Genomic DNA, 23,728 nt, shown 5'->3' with positions numbered 1-23,728 from the left:
CTTCCAGGTGGGGGCATCCCCATTTCATCCAAACAGCGGGAAAACACCCCCAAAACCCCACTTTAATCGGATGGACGTCACTCCACGACACCCCAAATCGAGGTTTTACTGTCCCCCCTCCAAAAAAAAAAAACCCTGGCGGGTGTTTTGATGAGGTCGGGCGGGGGCTGCGCGTGCCTCAGTTTCCCCGCCCCAGCGGGATCCAGGGGATGCTCCCCGGGGGATGCTGCGCTGCAGAGGCGGCTGTGGCGGAGGGGTTGGGGTGCGGGGACAGGGGACAGGGGGGGTGTCCCCGTGGGGGTGGCGGTGGCTGCTGTCGCTTTAAAGGGGCAGCCGCGGCCCCAGCTGATGCGGCGGCTCCAATCAGCGGCCCCGGGGCTCTTGGCAGCCGGAGCCGCCGCCGCTCCGCATTCCTCCGGCTTCCCAAAAGGGGCGAACATGGCGATGGGCAGGATGAGGTGAAGAAGAGGAGGAGGAGGAAAACATAAAATTTAAAAAAAAAAAAAAAAAAAAAAAAGGAAAGGAAAAGAAAAGAAAAAAACCCAAAAGATAAAACAGGGAGAGAGGAAAATTGAGAAAAGGGAAATATAGGGGGAAAAAAGGAAAAGAGGGACGGGGATGCAAGCAGCGCTGGCGCGGTGATTTCCTCCCCCCCCTCATCCTCCAAAAGGCGAAAAAAAAAAAAGGAAAAAAAAGCAGAAATAAGGCAGCCAAAAGAAAAAAAAGAAAGGAAAAAAAAAAAAAAAAAGCCACCAAACCAGCAACCCACCCAACCCACCAATTCCTTGTTTTTTTCATGGAGAGCACAAACCCCAGGCCAGCGGAGGAGGACCGGGACTCCTCAGCGCGGAGACCTTTGCATCAAAATGGTAGAGCCTGAACCCCCCCCCACCCCACCCCCCCCTTCTCCCTTTTCTCCTCGCTTTTATTTTCCCCTCTCCCTTCCCCTTCCTTCCTCCGCCGCTCCCGGGGCTTTGCCGACTTCCCAAAGGCCTCGAAACTTGCCCAAATCGCGGCCAGGGCGGCCGAGGTGGATGCGGGAGGGGGAGGTTGCATGGGCGATGCTGCATCCACGCGTGGGGGGGGGGGGGGTGAAGGGGAGGGGGCCGTGGATTTTGGTTGCTTTTTTTTTTTTTTTTTTTTGGGGGGGAGGTACAAAAAGCACAGCCCGGCCGGGTTTGGGGCCGGTGCTGCTCTGCCGGGGGCGGGGGCTGCATGGGGGTCCCCCCTTCCCGCAAGGCGAGAATGGGCTGTGTTTGCTGAAAATGGCTTTAAAAACGCCCCCCCCCCCCCCTCCAGCACCTTTGGGGTGCCTTAGAGGGGGATGGGGGTGCGGAAGGGCCGTGAGGAGGGGTCTGAGCCCTCCCTTGGGAGGACCCCAGCCCAGCTCGGGGGTCCCTGGGAGGATCTGGGGGGACGCGCACACTTTTGGAGCCCCCAGGCCGGAGGATTCGCTGGGAGAGGGGGGGGGGGGCGCACGAGCCGCCGCTTCCTCGGCCATTCCCATTCCCCGGATGACTCCATCCTTTTGCCAATTCCTGCCCGCCTTCCCCCCCGCCCCTCCATGGCTGGTTCCCCTCGTGGGCCCCCTTTTCCCGGGGGATCTGGGGGGTCTTGGGCGCTCCCCGACATCCCGGAGGAGCAAAGCTGCAGGGAGGGCGCAGCATCCCCTCCCCCCCCCCCCCGCCACGAAAAGGGATTTTCCAGTGCTGCTCTTAAATAATAATAATAATAATAATAATAATAATAATAATAATAATAATAATAACAATAACACCAGAGCTGTGGCTCTCGCCTGCAGCAGTGACCTATTTTATCGGCCGGTGGAGTTTTGGTGGGGGGGGGTTTAGTTGGAGTTGCGGAGGACAGGCCTGAGCTGGGAAGATCCACGGGAAATCCCGCTGGGATGTGCTGGGATCGCGGCTCCCGGTGCCTCGGAGCCTCCCCCATCCCAAAAAGTGCGGGCTTGTGGTTGCCCCAGCGCTGGCTCCGTGCCCGTCCTAACGCCCCGGGAAGCGTCCGAGTGGATTTTTGGGAAGGGGAAGAAAGTGCAAGCTTGGAAAAATAAGGAAACGATGCTGGATGGGATGGTGGGATGGGGCTCGGCACCTCCCCCCCTCCCCGAGCGCCATACTGGGGTTAAACTGGTCGGGACTGGGTTTGGGGTCACGCTGGGCAGTCACGCTCGGCCTCTGAAATCCCTGCTGAAACCGCGCCTGCATCCCTTCCCAGAGGAGATGCTGAGGGACCGGGGGACACTCCGGGGTGTTTTGGGGAGCCTTTCATGCCCCGAGGTGGAGATGGAGACACCCAGAGCCCACCCGAGCGAGCAGCCCAGCGAGCAAGACGGGGAAAAGTTGGGAATTCAGCCTTCCTTCCACGCCCTGCCTCGGCAAGAACCAGAGGAAGATTTGCTTTACAAAGCAAAATTCCTCCTTGGAAAGACACTAAGGGATTTATTATTTTTTAATTTTTTTTTTTTTTTTTTTTTCCCCTGGATCTATGGTGAAATCTCGCTGGGTGCAAACGTTCTGCCTCCAACTGCAGAGTTTCCCTGAGGATGCTGGCTGGGCTCGGCACCGCTCCGGGGGCTTTTCCCGGGGTGGCCGGAGGGTCCCCTTTGCCACCTGGGCTTGGAATGACGGCGGAGCTTTGTTCTCCCCGGGAGGAATTAACGGAGCGCTCGGTTATCAGCAGGCGAGATAAACGGCCCTGTGTTCGTGTCTCGCGTCTGGAGCAGAGGCATTGCCACCCCCCTCCGCAAAAATAACCCGCTGCCGCCTTTGGAGATGGATCCTTTGGAAAAGACAGGGAGAAACTGGGAGGTCGGTTGCCCGCGAGTTGATAAAATATTGGTTATTTTTAAGATGCAGATTTTTCTGCTCGTGGAAAAATGAGGAGGGGAAAAAAAAAAAAAAAAACAACAACCCAAACCTTTTGCGGATGAACTGAATGTGTCAAAACCTCAGAGGGTCGTTGAAGGTTTTGGGGGAATTGCTGGTTTTCAGTTCTCCCTCCGTGCTCCAGCTGGAGGAGAAAACTGAGGGCTCTCCCACGCTGCTGCATTTCAGCCTTTATAGAGGGGACCTGGTGCTGGCCGTGACAAAGTGACTCTCCAGGAAGAGCAAGGGATGAAGTTTTTCATTTGCCGCCACGTTTGCCTGGCCCCAAAAACGTGGACATCTAGATCCTCTAGGTGGTTTGCATCCCAGATGTCCCCTGACATTCCATGGGTCCCTGTAAAACTGGAGGAGTGGCTGTTGGTGGGCAGGATGAGCTCTGTGCCTCCTGTCCTTAATTTTCCCTTACTTCTAAGGGAAATGGGTTGTGCTGTTAGGGTGGTTTGTGCAGGGCAGGGATGGCCCCATTGGGTTTCCTGCATGGGGATACCTGAGGACTTGTCCCCGTGTCCTCTGGGGTTGCTGTCCCCTCTGCAGCCCACTCAGTGTTCATCCCCCTCTCCTGAAGGTAAAAACTGGGATGCCTTTGGATATGGGGAAAGACTGGCCATGGTGGCGCAGATGTGATGGGTAGGAGACTTAATTACAACAAACTGTCTTTTTTTATTATTGTTTTTATGATTACATCTTTTGCCTGGAGCCAGGGCTGCTGACACCCTGTCTGAGTTAAAGCTCTGCTCCCCGAGCTACAGAGAAAATGGTGATAAAAATAAGGGTAAAAATAATGCATGTTCATAAAAATGTTAAAAGTGTTGGGCAGGAAGGATCTGGTGCATCCAGATCCTTGATCTGGGCAACTGGGTCTAAAGGAAGATGGCCCATGGCAGGAAAGTTGGCACAAGATGATCTTTAGGGTCCCATCCAGCCCAAACCATTCTATGGCTGGATTAGAGGAGCATGGCTGGTGCTACCCAAAGAGCCCTGGTCAAGGCTGGGTTAGGATGGAACTGGAGATGGGGACCATCCCAGGGGTCAGAGCCAGGGTTTGGAGAAATGCTCTGGGATGGAAAGTCCTGCCCAGCATGCTGGGACAGGTTGAATCTTGGATCTCTCTGGCAAGTTTGTGGCTGGGTTAGGAAATGCTGTGGTTTTAGGCTTTACTGAGTGTGGGACAAGCCCTGGAGGTGTCACATCCAACCACCTGGGATCCACCTGGAAGGTCGTGGTGGCTGCCCCAGGGATGGGCACTGTGGTGCCAGGCAGGGGATGCTGCCCTTTGATGGAAACCTCATTCAGCAGTGCCTGGGAGGAGGCTCCATCCACCCCATCCATCCATCCATCCATCCATCCATCCATCCATCCATCCATCCATCCATCCATCCATCCACCCATCCATCCATCCATCCATCCACCCATCCATCCATCCATCCATCCATCCATCCATCCATCCATCCATCCACCCCATCCACCCATCCATCCACCCACCCATCCATCCATCCATCCATCCATCCATCCATCCATCCATCCATCCATCCTTCCATCATCCATCCATCCACCATCCATCCACCATCCATCCATCATCCATCCATCATCCATCCATCCATCATCCATCCATCCATCCATCCATCCATCCATCCATCCATCCATCCCTCATCCATCCATCCATCCATCCATCCATCCATCCATCCATCCATCCATCCACCCATCCATCCATCCTGCTGGGGATCCCAGCCCCTTCCTGCATCCCTGGCTGCACATGGCAGTGGGGTGGCTCGGGGTTACGATGCCTTTTGCTCTGCACAAGTGATGTGGTGGCTGCCCCGCTGCAGCCATCCCTGCTCCTGCAGCCATCCCTGCTCCTGCAGCCATCCCTGCTCCCAGCACTGAATTTGGGGTTCCTGGGGGGGATCCTGGGAGCTCTGGGGGGCTCTGAGCACTGCCTGTCCTGTTGCATCCACGCCCTCCCTCAGTGGCAGTGAGGACATCCCGGGGCTCGCTGGGGGTGATGCCTCCCCTGGGCTGGCGTGGCACTCCGGGCTGGGCAGTGGTCCGGAGCTGGCCCCTGGCTACAGCCACTTGGCCGACAGCCCGGCTGGGGAGGTCAGCCTTGGGTTTTGTCCTCGTTTCCTCCCTCAGCCTTCCCTCCGCTTGTTTTTCTCGGGCAGGAGAGGGAGGGGACAGTGGCTTTGTGTGTGTGTGTGTGTGCGCGTGTCCCCCGCGTGTGTGTGTGTGTGTGTGTGTGTGTGTGTGTGTGTCCCCCGGGCTCTTCCAGCCTGGCAGTGACTCTGTGGGCAGTCCTGCATCCCACAGATGGAGGGCAGCATCCCATCATCCCATCCCATCCCATCCCATCCCATCCCATCCCATCCCATCCCATGGTGGCTCAGGGACATCTCCATCAGCCAGCTGTCACTGGCTGTGCCAGGCGCTGGCGGGGCCCCCATGGCCTGGCTGTCCTGTGTGCCCTCAGCGTTTGCCAGGGCCGTGCCAGCTCTGTTGGAATCCACCAGCATCCCATCGGGATTTAACCCCCAGACCTAGCTCTGGAATCACCCGCAGGGCTTTTGCACCACGTGTTGGGTCTGACTGAGCCACACCTCTTTCAGCCCTGACCGAGGGGACAGGGACACGCAGAAAGGTGCTCCCATCCAGGTTTTGGTGCCTCTGCTCTCCTGCAGGGATTGGGATTTGTCCTGGGATTAAATAATGCAGCATTGCTGAAGCCTCTGTATTTTTGCAGCAGAGGCTGTGTCTGAGCAGGGGACAGCGCTCGACTTCCCACGTGTCAGGATGGGCTCCCAGGGCATGGCACTGCCCTCACTGTCACCCTGGTGGAACAGAGGGGCAGTGTCCTCGATGCCATCATGGTGGTGGCATCCCCCAGGAGCAGCATCACCTCACTGGGACGATTTGGGGATGGGGTGTGACAGTGGGGTTGATCCATCCATCCTGGGAAGGGTCACAGTGGCTTTGCAGCTCGGTGTGCAAAAGGAAAGGAGAAAAGCACCCAGAGCTGCTGATAGGGTTTAATTTTTATTATATTTTTTTTAATGTGAGATTAAAAAAAAAAAAAAAAGCACAAAGCCATTAACCCTCTGTGGGCTGTGCTGTTGGGAAGGCAGTGCCTGCTCCCAGTGGGTGTTGCTCATCCCACCTCATCCTGCTCCTCTCCCCACGCTGCTGGTGGCCATGGCACTTCCAAAAAAAAAGCCCAAATGAACCTTTTCCCCTTTGCAAAGGTGTCCTCTTGGTTGCAGGGAGACAGGGATGGGGGAAGGAGCTGTCCCTGTTCCATTGCACTGGTGGGCCTGGTGCTGCTACCCTGGGAAAAGCATCCTTGAGCCAAAGCCTGTAAATGCTGGATATCATTAATAAGAAACTAGGAACAACCAAAAGGGAGGAAAAAAAAAAAAAAAAAAAAGCCTGTGAAGCATCTGGCTGTCCCACAGCTGGATTGATGCTCTTCTTCACCCAGCAGAGGCTGGGAGATGTTTTTTGGGGTGCCCAACCCCCCGAGATGAGCCGGGCCCCTTCCCCTCTCCTGCTCTCGCTGTGGCTGCACTTGACTCTGCTTTGGGCACCCTTAAGCCTTTTAGACAACACAGAGAGGAAAAAACAAATCACCGCTTGGGATGGTGTCAGCAGCATCCCTGAGGTCTCCGCAGCGGGACGGGCACGTCCCGGCGGGCAGGATGCCGGCGGTGGGCGCTCGGGGCCGGCACCCGGCGCCTCGCCAGGCGGGGCTGTGGCCGGGCTATTGTTTTCCCTTCCTGCTTGTTTTTCCGGACAACCCTCTCGTAATTAAATAAAAACACCCGTCGGAGGAGCGAGCAGACCCCACCCCCAGCGCGGTCCCGTGCCGAAAGCACCCACGGAGAGCTCCCCGGGGAGGGAGGGGACAGCAGAGCGGTGAAGGTAGGCGACAGGCGAGGGACAGGCGCTTTGGGATGTGGGTTATCCCTCTGCCAGGTTCCCAGCTCCGGGAATGGCTGGTTGGGCAGTGGGATGTGCCTGGTCCAAGGCAGCGCTGCTCGTTCTGGGCCGGCGTGTTCTGGTTTGGGGAGCTGTGGGAAGACACGAGCGTCGCATCACTTCGGGAAAAATCTTCTGATGGCCTCAAAACTAGGGAGAAAAGGCTGAAGGTTTCATGCAAGGGTCTGGAAGGCAGAGGGCAAGTTGTAGGAAGCCGAGGATTAAAACCGAAAGCGCGAGTGTTTGGGATTTGTAACGATGCCCCTTTGTGTCGTCCGAGCTAATCTGTAAAAATGGGGGTTTAATGTTATTTCTTTCTTAAACAAAAGTCAAGTTTTGACATTAAATAGTTCCAGCCCAGCTCTTTTGTCCTGAAGCGCAGCAATGTCCAAATTGAGAAGAGGGCATGGGGGACTTTTTTTTGAGGAGCAAGTGCTGACATTGTATTTAGCTCCTTATTAAAGCACTTTTCTTTAATGCAATTTAATACTGAAGGTCAACTATGAATGCTTTGGTGGTTGGAAATGGTACAGAAAAGCAGATTGCTTTTTTTTTTTTTTTTTTTTTGTACATCTTGAGGGTGAAAAATTTAAAGAAATCCCCAATTTTTGTGCTGAATGGAAAGTGGTTCACAGGCAGCTGGTCTTGTCACCACTTAAATGTGAATTTTATGCCCTAAAACCCCTTGTCCTTGTGTTTATGTGGGAAAGAATTGCTCATGGTCCTCAGTGCTGTGGTGATGAGGGCACAAGAAATTAAAAAAAAAATTAATTAAATAAGAGGCTGGTGAATGTCAGAGATGGTCTTCTGGGGGACTGAGGATTTGAGTATTTAAATATATCCAGAGTGGCCCAACCTTCTGGTCCTTTGGGGAGGTTTAGAGCTGCAGGAACATTTCGGGATCTCGTTCTCAATAGCTGCTAAGAGAAAGTGCTTTTTGTCATAGTACATTGATTTAAATCCAGCAGCAAACACCTTTCAGGGCAGGTGGGCAGGTGTTGGTGGGTCTGTTTAGGGAAACTGAGGCACATGGCAGGGTACAGGTGGAAATGGAGCTTGGGCTCCACCTCCTGTGGTGGGATTTTTGGTGGTTTGGCTGGAGAGAGGCTGCCCTGCCCCAGTGACCATCAGCATCTCCTTCCACCACCGTTCCTTACTCATCCTTCCCTTCCATCCCCTGCCATCGGGGCTCATCCAACCCCCATCCCTCTCCCCGAGCATCCTCCCCATCCTCTGGCCGTCCTCTTGCCCCAGCAGCTGTTTTGGGATGGGACTTTGGCAGCACCACGTGAAAACTCTCTTAAAATAGAGCTGGAGGGCAGCGTCAGGGCGGGGAGGGCTGGCTGGAGGCGCCTCGGCGTGTGGAATTCGTGGCCACGCTGCTTTCTAATAATTTTTCGGGGTGTTTTTCTGCGCTGATGATGCCAGAACTTTTGCTTAGAGGTTGGCAGTGTGTGGTGGGGCCCCGCAGTTTTAGGGTTTAGTGCATGCAGTGAGCTGCCCAGGTGCAGCAGGGGATGGAGATGGGATGGCTGACCTGCTCCTGGCCCTAAACAGAGCCAGCGGGGCCGGGTGGTGATGGTGGAAAAGAGCAAAACTCGTGATTCTTCTTTTTTTTCCTTTTTCTGAATATGTATTTTTAATACAAGAAATATTAAAAGGGATATATATTTCAAATATTTGCATTTTCCCAGAGGAAGAGCACCGGATTTAACCCTCCCATTAGTCGCCCATTAGTCAGGCTTCTCCGCTCCGCTGGAGCTGCAGGGACGGGAGCTGCCGGAGGGGCATTTTGGGGCAAGTTGGGGTCTTTCTGGGGAATCTCACCCCGGCAGGCGCCTCTTGTCTCGGCCGGGGCTCTGGCTCCGGGCAAGCTCACGAAAAGCATCTGAGAGCAATAAAGAGCAAAAGGCTCCCGCTGACAAGCCCGGGCTGAAGTCACCGGCGGGACGCGGCCAAGACACGCATTGTCCTCGCCGCTGCTGGGACTGATTAGAGCCGCCTGGCGAGGAGCGCCGCTGGGTGAGGGATCAGCCCCCTTTGCCAAAAATCCTCGATCCGGAGGGCAAAAAAAGCCGGCTTTTTTTTTTTCCCAGGCGGGGCGATGCCGCCCCACAGACCCGTTTTCCCCTATTTTGCACCCATTCCTTCGTGGATGTCCCTACACCAAGCTTGGGGTATCCTAAATGAAGAATGAGATGGATCCCCGGAGGGTTTTTTTCAAGAGAGAACCTGGCAAACAGCAAACTGCTGCGCTGAATTCCTGCTGTCTCTTCAGTTTTTGATATTTATTATATCCTTAATTATTTTCTACGTGTCTTGGGGGCGGGCTGAACCATCCAAGATCTCATCAAAATGTTCTTGGCAGTCGCGAGAGGCTCGGAAAATGGTGAGGTGGATGGATGTTCCAGCTGGGATGCAGCATTTTGTAACAAATACATATATAAAGAATGTTTATAAATTTATACATGTATGTATTTTTATATATAAGTAGTTTAACCATACATAAGCATGGATGTATAAAATATTGAAAAATTAATATATATAAACAATAAAAAGAATATAAAATATATAAGTACCCAACCCTTTTCCTACCTCTCTGCCTTGCTCCAGGCTGCAGAGCCAAGAATTTGGAGCAGAACTGGTTTTTCCATGTTTTTCCTGGGTGCCAGCACTTGCTGGGATTCTCCAGGGCTATCAGGACCATGCAAAACCCTACTGGTTGGATGGGTTGGTTGTGGAGCACAAATCCAATGAAAATGAAAAAATTTGGCAGGGAGGAGGAAGAGGTTTTTTGCTTGTTGGGAAAACAGAGACGAAAACACCCTTTTTTATTATTTAAACATTTTTGTCTTTTGCCTTTGGCTCACCAGACAAAAAAAAAAAAAAAAAAAAAAAGAAGACAAACAGAACATGTCTTGCTGGAATTTGTGTGTTGATCAAGAGCTGCCATTTGTTCCAGAAAAAATGGGTGTTGAAAATCTCTTTTTGGAGCAGGAGGTGCAGGATAAACCTGGCAGGTAGAACCTCCCCTCTCTGCCACTGTTCTGCACCATGTCCTTGGTCAGGAAAGAGGGTGTTATGGGGTCTGGATGTGTCTCCATTGAGGATTTGGGTGTTCAGCAAAGGAAGCCAAGGGAAAGGGTGTGTCCCACCTTCTTTTAATACAGGACACAGGTTTTAGGGCGTGGGATATCCCTTGGATTTGGGGTGGAGCAGGCAGACTCATCCTGGGGCTGAGGTATGACCAGGAGAGGGGATGAACACCAGGGATGGTCTGGACCATGTGAAATACGTGGGAGTTGGATTAAATACCCAGAAAACTCAGCCTGGGGAGGGTTGGCAGTGCAGCATTTCCCAGCCTCAGTTGTGCTTCTCCCTGATTTGAATTTTTCCAGGTAGTGCCTTTCCCCAGGCAATGGAAAATGAGCATTAAAAAGTGCATAAATCATCCCAATGAATCCAGCTGTGAGTGAGCTGCTGTTGTGAGCGAGAGCACGCGGCGTAATTCAGAAATATCAGGGGATATTGGGCTTTATGTTATTATCTGCAGAAGCAGGGAGCTATAAACTCCTAATTTCCTTTTGTTTAGGGGGTTACATCTCAGCAGGTGCCTAAAATTGGCTTCCTGCTTGGGGCAAATATCCACCTGGATCTCCATCTTATTCAAGAGGTCAAGGCATCCCCTCTCCTGTGTGACATCTCTGAGTGAGTGTGGCCACCTGAGCCTGCCTTTGGACCTCCTTGGTGGCCATGGTGCCTCCTACCCACCTTGAAGGGCTATCGGTGGCTGCTAGTGTGGCCCTGACCTGCCCTTTCGCTGGGGCTTCTTCTCCTTGGTTGAGTCTCCTGGACTCAAGCTGGTGATGGAGCTTCTTGGTTGGTGTCTTCAGGTGGGCCTGGTGGTGGAGTTTTGTGGTGTTCCAAAGCTGGGACTGGTGGTAGAGCATTTTGGTTGACATGTCCAAGCTGGGGCTGGTGATGGAGTTTCTTGGCTGGCATCTCCAAACTGGGGTTGGTGATAGAATTTCTTGGCTGATATCTCTAAACTGGGGTTGGTGATGGAATGTTTTGGTCGGTATCTCCAAACTGGGGTTGGTGATGGAATGTTTTGGTTGGTATCTCCAAACTGGGGTTGGTGATGGAGTTTCTTGGCTGATTTCTCCACACTGGGGTTGGTGATGGAATTTCTTGGCTGATATCTCCAAACTGGGGTTGGTGATGGAGCATTTTGGTTGGTATCTGCAAGCTGGGGCTGGTGGCAGAACTTCATGGTTAGTGTCTCCAAGCTGGGATTGGTGACAGAACGTTTTGGTTGGCACCTCCAAGCTGGGGCTGGCAGTAGAGTCTCTCAGGTGGCACCTCTGACTTGGGGATGCATGGAGAAGGATGGATGGCATGGCCAGAAGGGTGTTTTTTTTGCAGGGAAAGAGCCCTGAATGATTCTATTTCTTTCCTCCCCACAGCTGATAGTCGAAAAAACGACTGACTACCCTTCGGCTGAGTACTCCCTGGTGGAGGATGTAGCCCTCCACTTCACGTGTTTGATGGACAGACTGAACGAGCAGCGCCTCTTTCAGCCGGACCTGTGCGACGTGGACATCGTGCTGGTGCAGCACAAGAGCATCTTCCCGGCGCACAAGGGGGTCCTGGCAGCCTACAGCCAGTTCTTCCACTCCCTCTTCACCCAGAACAAGCAGCTGCAGCGCGTGGAGCTCTCTCTGGAGGCCCTCACCTCGCAGGGCCTCCAGCAGATCCTCAACTTCATCTACACCTCCAAGCTGCTCGTCAACTCCTGCAATGTGCAGGACGTGCTGAACGCGGCCGCCGTGCTGCAGATGAACAACATCGCGTCCTCCTGCCAGGACCTGCTGGACACCCGCTCGCTCAGCCTGGCCACCGACATGGCCCTGCCCGCCGAGGGCTGCGCCGGACCCCCGCCCTACTACTGCGAGATCAAGCAGGAGGTGGACGCCCCCCACCCCAAAATCTACGCCCGGGAGGGCAACGACCCCTTCTCGGTGCGGGTGGAGGATGGGACGGGCAGTGGGACGCTCCCCCCCGGCCCGGCCAAGCAGTACTACAAGGAGGAGAAGGACGGAGGTCCCGGCGCTGTCTGTAAGATGGAGGGCGAGGAGTCCGAGGAGGACCTGGACAGCCAGGGCTCCTACAACCGGGAGCAGATCATCGTGGAGGTGAACCTCAACAACCAGACCCTCAACGTCTCCAAGGGCACGGAGGGGAAGGCGGCCGCCAGCGAGGCGGCCGTGATGGGGCGGCCGGACGGGGATGGGCGCGACACGGAGGAGGACGGGGAGGAGGAGAATGAGGAAGGGGAGGAGGAGGAGGAAGAGGAGGAGGATGCGGAGGTGGGGGAGGAGGAGGAGGAGGAGCGCAGCGAGGAGGAAGACCTGGAGGAGACGACGGAAGAAGAGGACGATGATGATGAAGATGCCTCAGAGATGAAAAGGGAAAAGAGCGGGCAGCCCCGCAGGGGCAGCCGGGCACCCAAAGCCACTAAACCTGCCATGGCAACCAGGTCCCAGGAGATGGCCAAGGTGGAAGAGGAGGAGGAGGAGGAAGAAGAAGGCCAGAGGGGAAGGAAGAGAAAGAAGGAGCAAGATGGCTTGGGCCAGAAGGTGAAGCTGGAGGAGAAGCAGCATTATCCATGCAAGAAGTGTCCCCGGATCTTCAACAACCGCTGGTACCTGGAGAAGCACATGAACGTCACGCACAGCCGGATGCAGATCTGCGACAAGTGCGGGAAGCGCTTCCTGCTGGAGAGCGAGCTCCTGCTGCACCACCAGACCGACTGTGAGAAGAACATCCAGGTGAGAATGGATCCATCCAGGGCGTGGATCCCCCCGGGGTGAACATCCCACCAAGGGGGGAATGCCTTACCCCGGGGTGGAGCATCCCGCTAGAGGTGGATGTCCCACCAAGGCGGAAATACCCCACCAAAGTGCATGGATGTCCCACCAAGGGGGGGACATCCCACCACTGTGGGACATCCCAGTGAGGGAAGGGCATCCCAAGCACCGTGGAGGTCGTCCCATCCAGCTCCACCATGGGATGGGCTCGTGCTCAGATAATACTGATGTTGCAGTTGGCACACGTGTAGTGGTTTTGGTTGTTAATTTGAGATTTTGAGAATTTGAGATATGAGATTTTTCTTCTATACGCAAAACCAGCAGAACATGGCAGCTGGGAGGGAACCTTCCTTCACCCATGACTTGTATTCAGACTCAGGAGGATCCCACAGTGGCCTGGAATCAGAGGATTTGTGCCACAGGGCTGTGGCTTCCCCTTGACTACCTTTGTGGAAACACCGAGTTAATTTTTGAGGAGTAATTTTTCTTTTGAGTTTATTCAGTTAATCTGGATAAAACACTGTGAGCCCTTGATGGAGAGACACTCCAGCATTCCTACATGGGCTGAACCTATTTTAGCTTAATTTGAAGATTTGCTGACAGGAGTTAAAATGGTTTTAATCTGCCTTTTGTGCTTTTTTTGTGCGTATTAGCAAATTTCTGAGTGTGTTTGACATCCATGCATGGCTCGGGCTTGGTGTGGTCATTAGCACATCCCTGTGTTGGCAAATTGGCTTTGTTAAATCACTGCAGTTTTGGGGGGATAGGGAGGCACCCAATCAGAGCAGCAAACACTGAAGATCCCTCCAAATTCCCATCTCCTAATTCCTGATGAGCTGTTTTTACAGCTGCTGCTAATAATTACAAATATACCAATTTATGGAGAGCTTCTCCCATCACCCTTCCCACCAGTGACCAGATTTTGAATTCATCTCCTTGATGAAGGTAACACGACCCAAGTGCTACTGGAGCCCTCCACTGATGGCATCCCAAATAAAACAGGGAATGAGGCAGATCTTGGCAAGCAGGGAACACGGAAGCAGGAATGGTCTTGGCTCATAGGTGAAGCAGTCACTGACCCTTTGGTGCATCTTCCTGGTGAATTCACAGCGCTGAAGTTGCTTTTTTTGGATGCTTTTTCCCAGAATGGATGAGTGTAGCTCCAATACCTGAGTGGTGGTGGCTATTTCAGGGCCTAGCATGAAACCTGGGCAGTTAAAAAGGAGTTTTACCGGAATGTTTATTCAGCTTCATCTGCTTTCCAGGTGGATAACATGGGGCTGTCACCTCATTGCTTGTTTTTTGTTTTGCCCCCTCCTTTTTATCCCTTTTCCAAATCATTTTGGAATAGGAAGAACCACAACTGTCTGTATAGTGACCTCCTTCTGCAGAAAAAGGGATCATTGTCTCCCACTTAATTAAGCATTTTTAATTTTACAAATAGCCAAATCCACCCCATTTGCTCTGATAATATTTAATAACTTTATCAACATCTCATAGAATTATGTCTGGATGGAAAAGGATTTTTTTTCGGCACTCTTCCTATAACATTTTTTTATTTCTTGTGTTTTAATCAGATCCATGGATGGACTATCCACCTTTTCTCAGTTTGCTCTGCTGCTTTCTTTCTTTGTTTTGTCCCTAGATTTCATCCGTAAAGCTTTAGGATTTAAGCATCATCCTGCTCCCTGTGTTCATTCCCCATCTCCATAATGTGCATCCTACCTCTACCATCTGAAAAATGATTCATCCTTTGCTTTATTGAGTTGTCCCTCAAATTCTTTTTATTGCCAGCTTCAGTATGGTTTTCCTTTTAACCTGCAAGAATTTATATCCTCATTTTTTCCCCTCATTTGGACATTACTTCCATATTTTTGAGTGATGATTTTCAGCACTAAGTGAGGACACAGAGCTCGGTTCTCCAGGGTGTTTGGGCCCAGCCCTGGGGGTTTTTCTACCTCTGCTGCTTTCCCTCTGCCTTTCATTTTGAATTTCCCCTGCCTCTTTCATATTAAATGGAGAAAATGGATATTGATGTGTCTTTGATATTAGGCTCTAGTACTGAATTTGCCTTGAAATATCCCTTAAGACAGAGATAAAGCTGTTCTGATCCATGGAAATACATACTTGGGAACAGTAGGAATTGGAGGAGTGCTCATGTTGACATTTGAGCATGGCAAGATGAAGATGATGAGGCTTGGGAATGGCTCTGTGACCCTAATTTTTCCTTTGGGGCACCTAAATATAAATGCATATAGAAAAATAGAGTGACTTCACAGCATGATGTTGTGTTTTCCACCGTATCACAGCAAAATTTGGTTGAAACCCACCAAGGAGCATCTGTTCCTCTGGGAAGGAGGTGAAGTAAAGGAATCCCTCCCCAGGTTCACAGGTGCAATTCAGCCTTCAAGGCATGAATTATTTTCTCAACAAATCTGCAAGGAGAGAAGGGATGGTTTTAACCCTGTTGACCAAGAGGAACGTGAGCCATGGAAAGGTAAAGGGGAAGGAGTTGACCCTTGGCTCCTGGCATGGTTTCCTTGGTGGATATCTCTCTCCTGTGTTTCCCTGAGCATTGGACTGGTCTCACATGCCTCCAAGAGGTCTCACACAGAAGCTGGAGCTTTTCCTGGGAACTTCCAGAGGAAGAACACTGAAGCTGTTGAAGCTGAAGTGATTCTCTACCTTAACTCTTTGGGGAAGACCTTCCATGTCACATTGTTCTCCTTGTGCTGATGGACTGGTGGTTTGGGTCCATTTTGGTCCTTTTGGATATCATGGAATCGTAGATCTGTTTGGAAAACTAATTTAGTGGTGAAGTATCCATAATATCTGCTGAAGACTGAAGTTGTACTGCCCTGGATAGGGATTCTCCTTGTTTTCATATTTTTTTGCAAATTTCCAATGCACAGAGGGTTGGGATATTTTACATAAAATCTTTTAGTAATAAAATTCCTAGCTGGAAATAGGACATGAGCTGTTGCTTATCCAAGTCCTGATACAGCCATTGATGGAGATTCCACATCCTTCCCTGGAAGGTCATTCCCCCTTGCTCATCCCATGGATAGAAATATGAAGTTTGGAGGTTTTGAAGTGACAAGGTCTAAATCAGGCTTGCTGGTTGTTATGATTTTTGATATCAGCTGTAGCTTTCACCATGATATTCCTTTTCCATGTTTCCCTTTCCTGCTTCCCTGACCATCTCCTGTGTCCTTGCAGTGCGTGACATGCGGGAAGGGGTTCAAGAAGCTCTGGTCTCTCCATGAGCACAACAAGATTGTCCATGGCTATGCAGAGAAGAAGTTCTCCTGCGAGATCTGCGAGAAGAAGTTCTACACCATGGCCCACGTGCGCAAACACATGGTTGGTGAGTGTGGGAGGCACCACGGGGAGATCTTGGGGGTGTTGGTCCATCAGTTTGGCAATCAGAGGTGTTTTCTTTTGCTGTCATGTTGGGTCTTCAGGGCTGGGCTTACTCTTGGGTGAATTTTCTCACATCCCCATCTTGAAATTTGACCTGATATTCGATGCTGAACCAATGTCTGCTCAGTGCTGGGTTTGGACGTGGTGCTGGGGAATTCCACTTATTTTATGTTGGTCAGAAGTGATCAGAGGAAGGTTTGAAGTGTAACCAGTGTAAAAAGACCAGACCACACCAGTGCTGGGCTTTGAAAAGCAAATTGCATATGACAACGGTGATTGTCCCTGGGCCTTGGAGCCACCAAGGAAGAATGGGCGTTTGGAAGGGAAATGCTTGAAACGTTGCTGCCACTGATCTTCCAGAGATGCTTTGGGTTTGGTGGGGTTGGGAGCCAGAGCTGGGGTGTGGGGAGGTGGATGGTGGAGGTGTGTGGAGGCTGCTGACCTGCCCCTGTCCCCACCAGCACACACCAAGGACATGCCCTTCACCTGCGAGACCTGCGGGAAGTCCTTCAAGCGCAGCATGTCCCTCAAGGTCCACTCGCTCCAGCACTCCGGGGAGAAGCCTTTCAAATGTGAGGTAAGGCAAACGAGGGCCAAAACACTGATCTGGGGAGAGATCTTCCACTCCCTGGGGCTTCCACTGCGCTTTGTGCCAGTGCAGCTGTAGGGTTGATCCCACGCTTTTCCAAACTTTGCATCGCCTCCTGGTTTGAAAGTCCCGCCAAATTTATGATGAAACTTGTCCAATGCCAGGATCTGTTCCCAAGTGCCTGGACTTTGCACCCACCCCAAGCCCATCCAGCCTGCAAACCTGGCTGGGTATGTCCCAAAAAGCCTGTTTTGGGGGGCTTCTTGGGGGGAAAAAACAGGATTTCCTTGCTGATGATGATTTGAGGGGAATGTGGGGATATTTTGGGTGCTCATCAACAACTCCTCGCCCCCACAGAACTGCAACGAGCGCTTCCAGTACAAGTACCAGCTGCGCTCCCACATGAGCATCCACATTGGCCACAAGCAGTTCATGTGCCAGTGGTGTGGCAAGGACTTCAACATGAAGCAGTACTTCGATGAGCACATGAAGACGCACACGGGTGAGACCCGCCCCTTGCCTGGCCCCAGATCCCTGCGGTCAGGCTCTCCCTGGAAAGAGTGATGGGATGGGGGTAATATCTTTGGGTGGGTGGCAGGATGGGGTTTTGTGGGGCACTGATAAGGCCCCAGTCAACTCCTTCTATGACTTTTGGAAAGGCTTACTGTGGTTCATCTCACACTCAGGAGAAATACCAACAAGGTCTTCTCAAGAGGTCAAAACAAAATTTGCTGGCAAACTTGAGGAAAATCAGGGAACTTTGGCAAAAGGTTTAGTACAGCATCCAACCAACATAAAACACTTCTCACAGCATTAAACTTGGCCCGTTCAACTTAGCAAACTTTAAACACATTCGATCTTAAGGTACTCAAAATATTCCAAGGAGAGGAAATTAGAAGAAGAGGAAAGAGAGAAAGACAGAAAAGATACAGAAAATCACATATATATAGCTACCAACTCCTGGGTTCAAACAGAACTTCCAAGACAAAGGTAGGGTCTAGATGAATGGGATGGCCTGGTGTTAGGCTTTAAATACCCCTTGGTTTTTCTCCCACATGGGAATTCTGGTTATTTGGCCCTCAGGAGGTGGATTAGGAGAGAGAGGAGCATTGCCTCACCATGTGCCATGATCGACAGACACTGCCAGGCTGGGATACAGGCTCTAGGGCTGGGATGTGGGGCCGTTCACTGCCTCACGAGGGCAAGGCACACGCATGCACCCCGAATTGTCTCATCAAATCTTCCCAGTCTCTGACACCTGGCCTAACCAGCAGCTTCTCGCCCCTCTTCTCCCACCCTCAGGGGAGAAGCCCTACATCTGTGAGATCTGCGGGAAGAGCTTCACCAGCCGCCCCAACATGAAGCGGCACCGCCGGACCCACACCGGGGAGAAGCCGTACCCCTGCGACGTCTGCGGCCAGCGCTTCCGCTTCTCCAACATGCTCAAAGCCCACAAGGAGAAATGTTTCCGCGTCAGCAACCCCTTGGCTTCGGACACGGCCGTCCCCCAACCCGCCACCAGCCCGGCTCCGCTGCCCCCCGGCCCCGGCGTCTCCCCCCTGCCCCTGCCGCTGCTCCATCCTCTTCCACAGACCCTCCCTCCTCCTCCTCACCTACCACCACCCCCTCCCCTGTTTCCCGCGGGGAGGATAAATTCAAACAACAATTAGGTGCCCCCTGCCACCCCGGCCACGCGCCCGCACGGACTGCTCTGCCCTTCGGGAACGCCTTTCCCCCGGGGAGCCAAGGCTTTGCTTGCTCTCTACCCCCCTTTCCTCCTCATTTTGGGGCTGTTTTGGGTTTTTATTCCTTTTTCTCACCAGTCATTCTCCGCAGAGAGGGGGAGCAGGAGGAAGCCCTCCCCGTCGAGGAGCGTGGGTGTTGGGGGGGAAACCGCCGTCCGTCCATAAGGGTGTAGGTAAAAGGTGTCACTCTCAGTTTCATCTTCCTGCTGGGATGCTGGTGAGGCTGGGAGGAGCAGGATATCCGGGCTTGAGCTTGCTGGCCGGTGCATCAATATTTCGAAGCCGAATTCTAGTTAGTGGTGCTTGAATCCCTGTACTGTAAAGCTGGTCTTTCAAGTCAGGCTCTTCACCCACGGGGTTGAAAGGTGGGCACGCCAGGGGAGCCCGCCACTGCCAGCCCCGGTGGCCCGTGGCGAGCGAGCAGATGTCCCCACTGGAAAGCCATTAGCACGCTCTCGTTAGCAGCCCTCGACACGTCTTCCCTCTAACGGGTTTTCCTCCTCCACAGGCAAAAGCACAAACACCCACCTTGCATCTCGGGGCAACTCGCTGTCGGTTCAGTTCTGGGGTGCCCTAAGGGAGCTGGGCTCTGATGTGCCCTTTCTGCTGATCCCAGGAGGAGCTGGGCTCCTGGGGATGCTCTGGAGTCAGGGAGCTGTTCCTGGGAGAGCTCAGGTACCTTTGGGACTGGCAGGAGGGCAGCCTGGGACAGAGGAGCAGGACGCTTCTGTTTCTTGACAGAATCGGCCCAGAATAGTGCCTTAACAATCTGAACAAACCCCTGAGGGACAGGTGAGCTCCAGGTTGGTCTCACTGCAAGGTTCAGAGCTAAAGCAGGACCATGTTCATCCTGAGAATGATGATGTCCCAGTCTCCAGTTTGTTGCCTGCTTTGGTCTCCCAAGCTTCACTTCTCCTTGTGGTGCTGGTATCTGTTGCCCTGTCCTGGTTTGGGGTGACCAGAGGGGACCAGTGAGAGTTGTGGTTGTTTTGGTGATGCCCTGTGGTGTTACTTAGTGCTTGTTGAAGATGTTCAAGTCGAGCTGGTCTTTGTTTTCACTTAAAATAATATGGCTGGCTTCATGCTGAGGAGGAGGAGAAGAGGAAGGCTTTGCTGTCACCTTTTTGTTGGGCATTGAGGTCCCAGCAGGGTCTCTCACTGCTGTGCTCTGCCCCAGAGTGCCATGCATTGTCCTGACCATGGCTGTGGGGTCCCTACTGGGGAAAGTGTCCCCTGTGGAGTCAGAGAGCACCCAGCATGGGCAGAGAAGGGCTGGCAAGAGGTGGGGGGTGTTCCAGCTGATCCTGTGCTTCTAAAGCTGGTGTTGAGGTCACCTGTGGGCCAGGTCATGGAGGAGGTGGTGGAAGCACTGTTGGTAGGTAAGAAGGAAAGAGGTCACTGAGTGGGCTGCAGGAGCCTTTTCTCATATGCAGCTTGTGCTGGGTGACAGCAGAATGCTGGGGACAGGGAGCCACATCTGGCACTGTGAAAAGTCTTGGTGCTTCGTCTCCTGGACCAAATCAGCAAAGCACTTGGGCAGCATTGAGGCTGTCCTGCAGACATGGGAGGATTCAGGGGCTTTGCTGACTGGGGACATGAGGAGTCTGACAGGGACAGGACTGGGGAGCATCTGCTGTTCTCCTGAGTGCTCTTTGAGGTGACTGGTGTCACCTCCTGCTGAGTGGTGCCCCACTGGTGCCCAGCATCTTGGGAAAGCTGACTGATGTTAGCATTTTGGAGCCACAAAGTCCTTTCCATCTTTGTGCTGGCTGGGATCCTGTGGATCCCCAGCGTGGCTCTCAGTACCAGTGAGCTCACCCCCATCTCCGTTTGCTCCGAGCACGAGGAGGTTGCTATGGCAGAGCTGCCTCACCTTATTGATCTTCTCAGGTGGGTTCCAAAGGCTTCTCTGCTGCCCCCCTCCATGACCCTGGGGCTTGTGGGATGGTGCAAAGCCTCAAACACACCTGTGAGGTGTGAGGGCTCTTGGGGCCATTGGCTGTCTGAAGGGACCATGACCCATACTGGAAGATGTTTGCTTTAGAGAAGCATTCTGTGAAACCCGTGGAGGTGCTAGAGTGGTCCATGCTGTGTCCTCCTCTGCTGCCTCCCAGATCCCATCCCCTTGGGTTTCCTTGTGCTCCTTTTCCCTCATGTTCAGCCTTGAGACAGGATGGGAGTGCTGTGCCCTGAGGAGGGCTCACCTTACTTTTAAGGTCTTCTGTGATGGAGCCCATCAGCCGATAGACTTCCCCCCCTGTAAACATCCATGCCGACATTGTGCTCCCTTATTCCACTCTCCTGGAAGTGGCTTTCCCTTTTCCTGTCCCAGTTCATCCTCTCCCAGTGAGGACCTGCCCCCCTTGGACATCTCTGTGAGATGAGAGCACTTCCTTGAGGCTGGAAGCCCAGCGGAAAGCCCAGTGACCGATCCCAGCCACGTCCGATCCCCTTCGAGAGCCTGCTCGTAGAGCCACTTGGAGACATTGAGATGTGACCATGCACACAGCACTTTGGAGAACCAGATCCCTGCTGCTCCCTCCCCTCTCCAAGGCCTGCGTAGTTCCCAGGAGTCCTACAAGGCCTCCGAGCCCTTTTGTCTACACCCTGACTCAGCCCCAAGTGTGTCTCCATGTCTGGTTTTCGTTGGCGTACTAAGAGCTCAGACGAGTCGCTCCCGCAGTGCCTCGTCCATCCCGGACCCGTCCCGGCTGGCACTGTTGCACCCCTTGGGGTTAGACAGGGCAGGAGAGCTGGGTCCGTTGTTTTCAAGCTTTTTATGTTTTACTTTAATTTTTTTTTTTAATTCTTTTTTTTTTTTAACTCTTGCACCTTAATCTCTCACATCCCTTCTTTGACAGACCGCGAGGGTGGAGAGGGGCTTGATTTCCATTACGCAGTTCCTGAATACGCCATAGCGCAACCTTCAGCTGACAGCTCTTCCCACACACCTAAACCCCAGACCTGTCTGGGTCGGAAATTTCTTTCCCCCCCCCCACTCCACCCTTCATTTGAACTTTGGGGAGGGAGGGAATCATGTGGGGAGGGTCATTTTTGGTTTATATATCCCAGGAGCCTGGTAGCACAGACCAGTTCGCCTCACGTATCCATGAGGCACAGCTGGCCCTTCGGACCACAGCCATAACCCTGGCGCGGTGGGAAGGTGATGGATGGATGGACGGATGGGTGGGAGTGGCTGTGACAGTGCAATAGAGACGAGCATCCGCTGCTAGACAACTCCTCTGAGGTGACTCTTGGTTTGCCCGAAGTCAGGAGGGAAGGACAGACGGACAGACGCCCTTTGTTCACACGGACGGCGAGAGCTTCCCCACACGCAGCCCTGCCTAGAGACACGGAACCACGACGGGAGTTGGGTTGAACTTACAAAGGAAGAAAATAATAATTTTTAAAAAAGGAGAAGAAAAAAAAAATAGGAATAAGAACAACCTCTGTAGCATGGAACTTGAAGGAGATGAATGAAACCCCAAGCACTTGCCTCCAAACTAGTTTCTCATGCCTGGTGTTCGGCTCTGAATTATTTTACGGCATTCAGTATCGGTTGCCCAAACATGCCAAGTTAAGAGTGTATTGGTGGCTCTACAAGTGTGAACAAACTAAACAAAGCACTTTATTCTGTATAGATTAAGGGAAGGCGGGGAGGGGAGGGGAAGCTTGGATGCTTTTCGGAAGCGTCTTAAGTAATGTTCTAGGAAATGTATTATTATTATTATTACTTTTTTTTTTTTTTATGACCATGTGTAATCAATATATGTTTATCTTTAACTCCAAGTACAGCAGTTACTCTCTTTGGGATGGTGTGAGGAGGGGGAGGCTGAGATGGTTGGATTAGTCCATCCCCGTGGGGCCAACTGAGGCAAGTCATTGTCTACCGCAGGAACGGGTGAGTCTTGCTTCGTCGATGGTCCCGTTGGCCAGTGTCCAGGAGGTCCCAAGAGGTTCATCAAAGCCACCTCCCAGGGCACAGCTCCCAGTCAGACATCCCCACCCCGAGCCATCTTCTGCCTGGGGGTGCTGGGGCTGCTCTTTGAGCCGCCCACGAGTGCAAAAAGTCACGGTAGGGAGGCTGGTTTGGGTTGTCCCTCGAGGCCAGGTCCTTGGCCATGCTTTGAAATCTGCTTTTGGCCTCTCACCAAGGCACGTCAGGGCTTGCTGAGCTCTGAAATTGGTGAGAAGTCAGAACCGGGCCTTTCCACTGCGTTCTCCCAGTCTGGAAGTGTTATGACTGTTACCAAAGAGGTTGCAAGTGGAAGGACTGAATCAATAAACGATCTGTCTTTTATAAAAGAAAACCAACAGCTCCACCACTTTCTTTGTTACTTTAATTTTGCTTTATCTTTTTCTTCCCCCCCCCCCCTTTTTTTTTTTTCTTTTCTTTTAAAAGGGCTTTTTTCAGGCAACTGTGTGAGCAGTCAGAGATGGGGAGGGTGAGGAATCCTGTGGAATGTTGACTGCTGCCACTGCTTCACATATACAGGCTCTGTGTTGGGTTTGGTGGGAGGTGTGTGCGTGTGTGTGAGACAAATTGACTGCTGTGGGGCCAACAAAAAAGAGCTTTTCAGGGAAGGGTGATGAGTGACGAGAAGAAGGAATTCTGTGCTTACAGCCCTGGGGTAAGGACTGAGCACCTGGTCCTACTGGCTCAATCAGGCCAGTGTGAACTCTGAGAAGGAGCTCTCTGGTCCCTGTTGGCTGTGGAGAGACCAAGGAGCACATCCAAAAGCAACCAATGCCTTTATTAATTTAAAGTGGAGCAGGGGGAACCTCGCCAACAATATCAGCATGGATAATGGGAAGAAAATGGAAGAAGAGATGGTTTTCCCTCAGCCTTTGGATGTAGTCTTTGCCACTGTCGTTATCTGCAGGGGGACCTGTGCCACTGAAGCTGTTGTATCTGAGCCAGGAAGACACCAGGCAGCAGGGAAGAGTGATGTCTCTCTGAGCATTCCTGGTGGCATTTCTTGTCTGTGGTGGTCTTTAAACTGGCACAACCTCTCGGAGATGTGGAGGAACATGCCCAGGCCACACCTTCACTTGGAGATGTCCAACTTTGCCTCCTTCCTCGGCCCAGCATGTGCTGAGATTTGCCTCTTGTTGCTCAAGCAGTGGGATATTTCAAGTTTTTCTGGGCATTTTTATACAACAGCTATTTTTCCTTTTATAGTTTCCTGCCCTGTGCCAGTGGTGGCTTCTCCACAGCTCTATAATGGA

The 23,728-nt window shown here is 52.5% G+C and overlaps 1 protein-coding gene across 1 annotated transcript; it reads left to right on the top strand.

Moving 5' to 3' along the window:
* The first annotated feature begins 372 nt into the window (after window positions 1-372).
* ZBTB47 (zinc finger and BTB domain containing 47) lies at window positions 373-22,809 on the top strand. Its single transcript, XM_053987407.1, has 6 exons — window positions 373-869; window positions 11,339-12,703; window positions 15,962-16,109; window positions 16,627-16,742; window positions 17,112-17,256; window positions 18,057-22,809. The coding sequence occupies exons 1-6, from the start codon at window positions 867-869 to the stop codon at window positions 18,422-18,424; spliced, it is 2,145 nt and encodes a 714-aa protein (XP_053843382.1). The 5' UTR covers window positions 373-866; the 3' UTR covers window positions 18,425-22,809.
* Window positions 22,810-23,728: the final 919 nt, after the last annotated feature.

This window comes from Vidua macroura, chromosome 1, assembly GCF_024509145.1.
Source record: "Vidua macroura isolate BioBank_ID:100142 chromosome 1, ASM2450914v1, whole genome shotgun sequence".
NCBI lineage: Eukaryota > Metazoa > Chordata > Aves > Passeriformes > Viduidae > Vidua > Vidua macroura.
The sequence above is the reverse complement of the archived record's forward strand: the minus strand, read 5'-3'. Positions and strand labels throughout refer to the sequence as shown.